Source organism: Otolemur garnettii, unplaced genomic scaffold (assembly GCF_000181295.1).
Source record: "Otolemur garnettii isolate 467f Iridium unplaced genomic scaffold, OtoGar3 scaffold00021, whole genome shotgun sequence".
Taxonomy (NCBI): Eukaryota; Metazoa; Chordata; class Mammalia; order Primates; family Galagidae; genus Otolemur; species Otolemur garnettii.
Genome location: NW_003852416.1, coordinates 23,293,668 through 23,304,291, shown reverse-complemented (window position 1 = coordinate 23,304,291; position 10,624 = coordinate 23,293,668). Strand labels below are relative to the sequence as shown.

Below are 10,624 nucleotides of genomic sequence, written 5' to 3'. Positions count from 1 at the left end.
TGTAATACAAGTAACATACAAAATACACATGTGTTAATCTGTTTGTATTATCAGTAAAGCTTCCAGTCAATAACAGACTATTAGTGGTTAAGATTTGGAGGAGTCATAAGTTATACATGGATTTTTTTACTTCATGAGGGTAAGAAGCTGATGTCCCAGGCCGTGTGTTGTTCAAGGGTCAACTATATACCTTGTTGGTTTAAACCAGTGGTTCTCAACCCTCCTAATGCCGCAGCCCTTTAATACAGTTCCTGTGGGTCGCAACCCACACACTGAGAACCGCTGGTTTAAACTATAGCTCTTTTGTAGACCACTGGCCCTACATTTTTGGTTTCTTTGCCCCTTGGGCTCACAATTTTTGGATAATCTGTTTTCTTTCTCTTTTGCCCACAGGTCTGTTCAACTGAATTGAGTACTCCTCGATGCCAAGGCACTGAAAACAAAAAATTCATTTCTGTAAATGAAAGGAGAAAGCAAGCAATGACACCAACAGCCTCTCCTCCTCACTCTAATCCTGACTCTTAAGGTAGAAGACTCTCAGGATCTGGGGACTGAGTACAGCTGATAAAGGATATTGATGATCAACTTGAACCAAGACTTTGCCATTGCTCAACCCTAACTTTTTCTTCTTTATTATTTTTCTTTCTTTTCTTTTTCTTTTTTAGCAGCAGTCTCACCCTGTTGCCCAGACTGATTGCTTCAGCCTCTCAAAAAAGCTAGAACTACATGCATACAACACCACACCCAGTTAATTATTTTTATTTTTTATTTATTTATTTATTTTTTGAGACAGAGCCTCAAGCTATCACTCTGGTAGAGTGCCGTGGCCCGGGCTGGATTCGAACCCACCACCTTAGGTATATGTGGCTGGCGCCTTAGCCACTTGAGCCATAGGCGCCAAGCCCAGTAAATTATTTTTAATATTTACAGAGACAGGGTATCAGTGTATTGCCCAGGCTGTTCTCAAATTCCTGGCCTGAAGCAAGCTCTCACTTCTGTTCCCCAAAGTCCCAGGATCATAAACATGAGCCACTGCACCTGGTCCAATTTTTGTTCTTTACTTTTGTTTTTTATGGAGAAAATCAAAAGGATGGGCTTTAAAGAAGCATCAGAACAAAACTGGTATGTTCCATACCATAACCTCTAGCCTGGGTTCAGCATTTTTCATTATTCCATCCCCTGTACACTTCTGATTCAGGAACACAGATAGGAACAAAAGGTGGGCCAGACCTCACAGAGGCAGAGGTGATGGAACTGGCCCAGGAGGAGGGAGAAGACGAAGTGGAAATCTCCCACTTTTCTGTTTTTCTATTTTCCCTTTCCACTATATTTTGGGAGGGGGTTTGTGTCTGCATGCATGCATGTGTGCACATATGTGCATGTGGGTGGATGTGTTTTAGAGGGGACAGGGTCTCATTCTGTCCCCAAGCTGCAGTGCAGTGGCTTGCTCATAGCTCACTGTAACCTCAAAGTCCTGTGCACAAGCGATCCTGCCCCAGCCTCCTGAGTAGCTGAGACAACAGGCATGAGCTGCTGTACCCAGTTATTTTTCTTATTTTTTTGTAAAGATGTTACCATGTTACCTGGGCTGGTCTGGAACTGCTGACCTCAAGCAATCCTCCCACCTTAGCCTCCCAAAGTGCTGGGATTATAGACGTAAGCTACAGCCCCTTCCCACTATGTAATACATGTCTGTTCCTTCAGCCCTTTCTACAACTCAATGACCAATGGTTATGTGCTCAGAACTATACTTGATCCTCCGCCTATGTTTCAAAGTCCCTCTCTTGTTCCCTCTAATTCCTTTTCTTTTCTTTGGTATTACCCAGTTTCCCATGTACTAACTTTAAGTCTCTCCATGCTTCACTTTCAAGGAACAGATCTGGCTCCTTTCTTCACAGTAAATAATATGAGTTGGTCCTGGTAGGGGGTAGGAAGAGAGGGACAATGAGTAAAGTCCTGAACAGCACCTCAGCAGCTAACGTGGTGAAACAGAAGCACGAGTGGGTGACCGAGTAAAGACAATTGCAGAGTTCTTATTTCTATTCAAGATTTAAATAACTCCTTTCTTATCAAAATAAGTATGTCAGCATCAATAATCTGCTGATTATAAAATATATCCTTTGCAGAGAAGGAGAAAATTAACATTTAATGAGTAACTGCCACCCGCCTGCACTGTGTAAGGCCAGTGGTGCTCAGTGTTTTAGTAGTCAAGGACTCCTCTCAGATTCCTGTGGAAGCTATGAAATTTCTCCCCTAGAAAAATGCAATGTGTATAAAATTTTACATAAGAATTACAAGGGCAAACAATTATCCTGAAGCCCATCCACAGACTCTAGATTAATACCCTCTGTTCTAGATCCTTACATCTGTTAACCCACTGAGACCACAGTACTGCAGAGAACATTCCTGCATTATAGATGAGGGAACAGAGAGGTTTAGGGATACAGCTAAGGTCATATTATATATATAATAAGTAGCTGCTATGACTAAATGATTATATTCCTTCAAAATCCATGTTGAAACCCGATCCCCAATTTGAGAGGGGGAGGTGGAGCTTTTGGGGGGTGTTTAGGTCATGAGGGCAGAACCCTAATAAATGGGGTTAGTGCCCTTTATAAAAGAGCCCCAAGGCTTGGCGCCTATAGCTCAACCGGCTAAGGCGCCAGCCACGTACACCTAAGGTGGCGGGTTCGAATCCCCAGCCCGGACCCGCCAAACAACAATGACGGCTGCAACCAAAAAAAAATAGCCGGGCGTTGTGGCAGGCGCCTGTGGTCCCAGCTACTTGGGAGGCGGAGGCAGGAGACTCGCTTGAGCCCAGGAGTTGGAGGTTGCTATGAGCTGTAATGCCACGGCACTCTGCCCAGGGGGACAGCTTGAGGCTCTGTCTCAAAAAAAAAAAAAAAAAAAGAGCCCCAAGAGAGATCCTTGTCCCTTACACCACATGAGGTTACAACAAGAAGATGGAATTCTATGAACAAGGAAGCAGACCCTTACCAGAAACAAATCTGTTGGCACCTTGATTTTGAACTTTCCAGACTCCAGAACTATGAGAAATAAATTTCTATTGCTTATCAGCCCATGCTATTCTGTTATAATAGCCCAAACAGTGGCAGGAAAAAAAACATCTTCCACCAGAGTTGTCTAAAGACTACACCCGCTTGACCCAAGTGAAAATATCAAGCCACTTTTATTGTTACTATACCTATCATGCCTTATTTTAAAAGGAGGGAATAAAGACCAGAAGAGAAACTACAACTGTGCAATACATTCTAGACTTTGCTGCAGGAAATCAGGAAGCTCAGAATCCCGAAGTTTCCAATCCCACCTCTTTTTTTTTTTTTTTTTTTTGAAGTTTTTGGCCGGGGCTGGGTTTGAACCAACCACCCCTGGTATATGGGGCTGGTGCCCTACTCCTCTGAGCCACAGGCGTCGTCCTCCAATGCCACCTCTTATCAGCCAAAAGCCTCACTCCTCCTGAACCCACCTACCCAGCTAGATAATAAGCCAAAAAGAAGTCTTTCTTAGAGACCTCACATTCCTCAAACCAAAAGGGAACTTTTCTCTTCAAAATAATCCATCAGTCAAAAGGTAAACCAAAAAACCAGGCAAAGCCTATGGATATGAAACAAATTTAATTTCAAAATATTACATGAATATAAAAGAAACACAATACATAAAATTGTTTCTTTACAATTACATATATATAGCCAAATAAAAACAACACATTTTTAAATGGTGAAATAGTTAAGAAACCTTGTTTCTCTTGTTGAGTGAATTCAGGGATAGTAGTACAAAGGCAATACTTGCTATGAAGAACAACCCTGGGATACAGAAATGTTTCTCCTGACAGGTTCTGCTGGTCCCCAAACATGTCTGGGAGAGTGCTCAAAGGCTCTTTAGCATGGGCTGTGGCCTCACACACTCCAGTTTCTATGGCAGTCCAAGCACTCAGGCTATTATGCAATCCACCTCCTCACTAGCCTACCTCCATCAGCTACACCAGTAGAAAGATCTCAGCACAACATTTTACAGTGAGTTTTAGACTGAATTAATCACCACTGTTTATAAAGCTTGTGCAGCTAAGGAACCCAAATCTTCCCAAAATTCTAAGGCAATCCTGCCAAATGCTGGTATCCAGGTTTAGATCTAGGTCCTACCTTCAGTATAAAGGGCTTAGGGTGGAAGAGGGCAAGGATGATGCTCTCTCCTGGGGAAAGGAGTTCCCAATAGATAGGACCTCAGAAAGGGAGCAATTAGCTGCAAGCTAATGTGAGGCCCTTTAGGAAGTAAAGAAACAAAGTCCAGAAACACCCATTCCCAAAGATGGCTTCCAGTTATACCTGGTCACATGGCCAGTCACTGTACGGCACAGTCCCAGTGACCATAGGTTCTCTTAAACCTTATGTTAACATGGGATCTTGTGAAAGAAGCTGAACAGGAATATTCCTATTTGGGAGGAGAGAATGGCCTTGCTCTAACACTCTGGGGAATCAACTGGTTTCCTTGCAGGCCAGACAAAACCACCACCTCTGGAGCTCCTAGTAGCCACCAGTTAACAGTTCTGCATGACCTCATGTCCCAAGGGTATTCCTTTGTCATTTCTGAATGACTCTGAAGGACATTCAGAGTAAAGAGTTTTCCTTTCTGGAAGATCAACTATCAACTGTGGTTTCAGTTATGACTCATTACTTGTTCCTTGTTCCTTTCATATATTTTGACACCCAGGTACAATCACTATCCCCTGATCCTCTTTCACTCTTGTAGTGGGGTTTTTCAAACCAGATTTATTGGTCCTAGTACAAAAGTTCACCACTGTAAAAGGTGAGAAACTCTAGTCCCTATGGTTTTCACTAATTCAACCAGTGTAGCTCACCAAGTGCAGGTCTGCATTAAGAAAGTGGTCTTCGCTTTTTATCTTACGTCCCACTAGCTCAAATGCAATGTCGCACATTAATACTATATCAAAACCAATTGCAGTTAACCCCTAGGAAGAAACAAAATGTTAAAAGCCATAAATAGAGGCAATTCCAAAGAGATTGTTCCAACATGAAAAATAAACGTAACAAAACAGATTTTTAATAACCTTATAGATTAAAAAAAAAACTTGTTAAATACTGGCTCAAAAATATTACAATACCTGCCTACCAAGTTGGAAAGGAGATAGCATTCCACTGTGGTCAATGATAAAAGGTTTTTGTCTAAGTTTTTGGTAAGATTCCACAGGATTAAAATAGTTACATATTACAAGGTAGAAGATTATGCTGCTTACTCCTCAAATTTGGATTCTAACTGGATCACAGCTTTTATGACAAAAATGACCTATAAAACCCTGAAAGCAAGGGAAAGCATATTCAATAAATAAACAGAACACATACACCCAAATACACACACCAACTGATTTTGGGGACCAGCCATATAAAAGCATGTGCATATGATAAATATCTCTCTCACTACCCTCGCCCAGAACACAAGTCTCATTTACTGAGTCCATTCACCCAAAGAGCACCTCCTGAATCTCAGCTACCTTCCTGAAACAAAACTAACTCAATGACAAGGAGGCCTCAGGTCACTGTTCTGCTCTCTCCACCTGATGCCAGCCCATCTTTAACAGACCACACAACTACTCCAGGACGTACACTTAGATGAATAAAGACAAGAAATACTCTATTAAGGGAGAATGCTACTCCAATTTGGAATTTCTGACTGAATTACTGATATTAGGTAGAAAGAATTTCATCTTTTCTCAATAAGAAAAAAAGTAAATAGAAATCTATACAAATGAATTTGTTAATGAGTACTTTTTGAAGAATTACATAAAACTGCTCTAGAGAAAGGTGCTTTTCAGCAGTTTTATACTTCCAAACATCTACTGTTCACAGTCAATCACATTGGAAGGCCAAATTTTACGTTTGTTTTCACTATTGCTATTACAGCAACTAAAGAAACAGAAAGCATGGGAGGGCTGACAGTCAGACACAAAGCCAAACTCTCCTGCCCCAGAGTCATTTTTCATTTCAGCAATAATGCAGCATGTTCAATAGTTTAAAAATAGGTCACCAACCATATTTCTACTTCCCAGTAGTGGCCTGACTCAGCTCCAGCCAACAGGATGACAATGGTTATACAGCTTAATGCAGCCAGGCACAAACCTGAACGTTCTCACCTGCTACATGCTGCTTTCTGGGTAGGGGCTACTTTATACTAGATCAAAGCCATGCCATTGGTCACCTCCAATGTACATGAACACACCCAACCCGCAAGCTAAAAGCTCCAGCCCCATCTCCATCTCCAGATTACCTTTGCCTACCCAAACAAAGACAGGACTGGTGCAGCAACTGCCCCTTGAACCCTGGTAGTAAGTCACAACTGCTTCCATATAAGAACAGTCTCTCCTTTAAGTCCCATCTGCCCTGCAGAGATTGCTGCTTCCTTTCCTCTGATTCCACTTGTTCTCAGAAGACTATCAAGCCTGAATACCTGATCCCTTGGAAGATGCAGTATAATCCCACCCATAAAGAGTCTGGGACATAAAGGCAGCCAGCTGCCTTGTAGGCACACTCGAGGTTCCCATTACATACAAATATTTCAGCAAACCTCTATTAAGCTGTCAGTGACTTTTCTTGAGCCACAGTGATTTGGTCCACAAGTACTACATTGGCACCAGAGACGTTTTAGTCAAGAGGAAACTGAATGAAGGAAACAATTTCAGCAATCACACAACTATTTTTGCATCACTGAGGAAAGAGGAAGAAAGGCAAAGATGGATAAGAGAGGGAGGGAGGAATGGAAGGAGGGAAGAAAAGCAATTTAATAACTGAAATTTGTTAAAATATTGTATCGTTCTTAATTCTTTTTCAGTACCTCAGGTCAAATACCCTTCAATCTCAGACCCAAGAAATAATAAAAAATTTCTAGAAAAGTTATAAATTCTTTGGACATAAATAAGGTACTAAGGAATATAGCTTCATGAGATTAAGAGCTTTCCTAAAGCTCAAGGTGAAAAGGAGTGAAAGGCATCTGAGAATGCATCCAATAAAATGGCTTTTAAAACAAAGAAATAACAAATAAAAACAATAACTGAATCCCCCCCCAACACTATCAAAACAGAAAAAAACCAAAGTTATCCATGAAAACTAACAAACTAACATCAATCCACCAGGATTGATAGTACTTTAAAAAAAAAAAAAAAAAAACACTGGCAGTTAAGCACAGATTTCATGTTTTTTAAAAAAATGGAACCTGCCTACACACACAGAATGAGCATTGGAGCCCGCCTGGTTCTGCCCATTTACTGTGCTGTATAAGCTGATCGGTTGGTTAGTGGTTTCCCCGTAGTATTAAATAAGAGGAAGAGAGTGTGTGCCTAGCACTCTCTCAGAAGGCACAGCTTGCAAACATATCATCCAGTGAGTGGGATTAGAGGTATCAGTCAGGACACGGGATTAGTTGGCTTTCATAATTCAAAATGCAGTAAGCAAACTGCAAGTTCAAGCTTTGCTGTGAGTAGTAATAACGCCCACTAAAAATAAACTTCTGGGTGGACGACAGGAGAACTCTGGATCCTTCAGAGGAATCCTAGGTTGAAAGAGAAACAAGAGCATTAACACATTTTTAAATAGTTCTTCTGGTAAACAAAAACTAGAAAATCTGTCTGGTTCAGTGGCTCATGCCTGTAATCCTAGCACTCTGGGAGACCAAGGTGGGTGGACTGTCTGAGCTCAGGAGTTATAGACTAGCCTGAGCAAAAATGAGTCCCCATCTCTACTAAAAATAGAAAAACTTAGGGTGTCGGCTCCATATGCTGGAGGTGGTAGGTTCAAACCCAGCCCCTGCCAAAAATAGCAAAAAAGAAAAAAGAAAAACTAGCCAGGTGTTATGGCACACACCTGTAGTCTCAGCTAATCCACAGGCTGAGGCAAGAGGATTGCTTAAGCCGAAGAGTTTGAGGATGCTGTGAGCTATGATGCCATGGCACTCTACCCAGAGCAATAGAGTGAGACGGTCAAAAAAAAAAAAAAAGATAGAATATCTATCCTTATTATTTACTTCAAACTGAGTGTTGCGGAGTTTGAGAATTTATGACTCTCTAGTAAACATCACCCAGTCTGCTTGAAGAATCTCACCTCGCTAAATCACCTTAACAGCAATAACAGCTTACACTTAGAAAGTGCATTACTTTGTGCAGGGTGCTGCTCTAAGTTCTTTATGTACATGTATCTTATTCACCCTCATACCAGTATATGAGGTACTACTTCCCTTCCATAGAGAATCTGCAGGCTATACAAATTAATTTGCCCCAGGATATACAGCTATTAAGCAACAAAACTGAGAACTGAACCCAAGCCTAAATAAACACATCTCACACTCTCACCAGCACAACTCCTGTCGTCAGTGAGCATTCACTAAATGCCTACCAGACACGAAGCACTGTGGAAGGAAGAGAAGAGCAGGGGCAGTAGCCACAACTACATTAAGACTGACCTTTGTCTTCCAGAAGAGAAACTAGCTACAGGAAGAAGATGATACTTGTGAAGTAAACACAATAAATCATATTAAATGTCAACATCTCAGCAGAGTCAATAAGAGTTCAAAGGCAAATGTAATTATATCTGGCTGAGTTAGCCAGAGAAAGTTCCAAAGAGGACGTGAGATTTAGGCTGGACTTTGAAGAATGGGTAAGATTTGTCCTCCTGAAAATAACGTCCATTAGTAAGTAAGCACTAAATCAGTTGTTCTCATCTAGGTGATTATTTTTCCTTCCCTGGCCTAGGGACATCTGGCAACACTGGTAGCATTTTTGGTTATGAAAACTGGGGGAAGGATGCTACCAGCATCTACTAGGTAGAGGCCAGCGATGTTGCTAAACATCATACAACACAGGCCAGGCCTGATGGCTCACACCTGTAATCTTAGCACTCTGGGAGGCTGAGGTAAGAGAATTCCTTGAGCTCAGGAGTTCAAGACCAGCCTGAGCAAGAGTGAGACACCATCTCTACTAAAAATAGAAAAACTAGCTGGGTGTCACGATGGGGGCTGTAGTCCCAGATACTCAGGAGTCTAAGGCAGTAGGATCCCTTGAGCCCAGGCATTTGAGATTGCTGTGAGCAACGCTAACACCAGCGCACTCTAGCCTGGGGCAACAGAGTGAGACTCTGTCTCAAATAAATAAATAAATAAATAACCATCTGGTGAATAAATTCAAAGCAAGGACCTGGCCTTGTAATTTTTACATCACTTCTGACTATAATTTAAAAAATGCTACTGACTAACTCGAAGCAGGAAAGAACTGCATTCAGCAAGAACAGAGAAAAAGCACAATTAGTACCTTTTTTCCCCTCTTTCTTCCCCTCAGACCACTTCAGTTTTGTTGGTGTCATCATGACAGCTGGAGAGCCAGAAAATAACTGCAATAAGAAAATGTTACAGTGGCTTAAATGTGCTAACGTCATTCCTATTGACATACTTTACTAACAAAGAGGAATTATTTGTTCAATTTTCAATGTAAAGACTGAAATATTTATATTTCATTATTCTTAACTGATTACCTGGGATACCTTGAAGGGCTACCCCACAGGTAATGCAGCGTCAAGAAGGCCTGGACCAAATAACACCTGCCCTGTGGAGCTTCTCCGTAAGAATTAACCACTCTCTCCAGGACTTGTTTATGGAGCTATATTGTACTGAATTGGTCACTTGTATGTGACTACTTGTACCCTTCTTGAAATCAAAGTATGTTTGTGAAATGAATCAATGAAAACCTACAGAAAGAAAATAGCACAGACGGAAGGATTAATAGAGAACAAGGTATCTGAATGGCCAAAGAAATACAGTAAAACAGATGACGGAATATCAACTTTCCTCCCTCCTACATATGTACACAAACAGAGACAAAATCCAAAGAATGGTATCTTACTAAGTTCATATTTTCTTTGCTGGTTCTCTTCAATTCACCGATGGCCACAGATTCTGGGGTAGGGTATTTGTTTTTCTTTTCTGACATCACCTGATTTCCCAGGACCTTCCGCTAATTTAGGAACAGAAAATAGATGATTTATAAACATCTGTTTTAGCTATATTAAAGCCATATGGCCTTCAAAATTATAATTTCTTTAGAACAAAAAACCCTCACCCTTTTCTGATGATAAACTCTACATAGACCCTTCCAGGTCATCTTATTCAAGAGAGGCCAAAGCTATTACCAAAAACGCCTGAAATTATTGCCTTTCTTTTTTTTTTTCTTTTTTTTTTGAGAGAGAGTCTCACTATGTTGCACCCAGTAAAGTGCTGTGGTGTCACAGCTCACAGCAACCTCAACTTCTCGGACATAAGTGATTCTCTTGCCTCAGCCTCCCAAGGAGCTGGGACTATAGGTGCCTGCTACAACAACCAGCTATCATCATTGTATCACATCAACAAATAGCTGTCACTGTTGTTTAGCAGGCCTGCACCAGGCTCAAACCTGCCAGCTTCAGCTCGGCGCTTGTGGCTCAAGCGGCTAAGGCGCCAGCCACGTACACCTAAGGTGGCAGGTTCGAATCCCCAGCCTGGGCCTGCCAAACAACAATGATGGCTGCAACCAAAAAATGGCCAGGCGTTGTGGCGGGCGCCTATAGTCCCAGCT

At 41.5% G+C, this 10,624-nt stretch overlaps 1 protein-coding gene across 2 annotated transcripts in view; it reads right to left on the bottom strand.

Moving 5' to 3' along the window:
- Nucleotides 1–6,709: 6,709 nt before the first annotated feature.
- The window catches only part of ARHGAP19 (Rho GTPase activating protein 19), a 66,485-nt gene continuing 62,570 nt past the window's right edge, over nucleotides 6,710–10,624 (bottom strand). Inside the window, exons 10-12 of one of the 2 annotated variants that reach the window (XM_003787302.2) lie at nucleotides 9,917–10,027; nucleotides 9,329–9,407; nucleotides 6,710–7,578 (exon numbers count right to left, since the gene is read on the bottom strand). In XM_003787302.2, the coding sequence (XP_003787350.1) occupies nucleotides 7,568–7,578; nucleotides 9,329–9,407; nucleotides 9,917–10,027 (201 nt within the window). In that variant the 3' untranslated portion in view covers nucleotides 6,710–7,567. Of the gene's footprint in view, nucleotides 7,579–9,241; nucleotides 9,408–9,916; nucleotides 10,028–10,624 lie in introns of those variants that run through there. The other variant, XM_023511681.1, reaches the window with a different exon arrangement.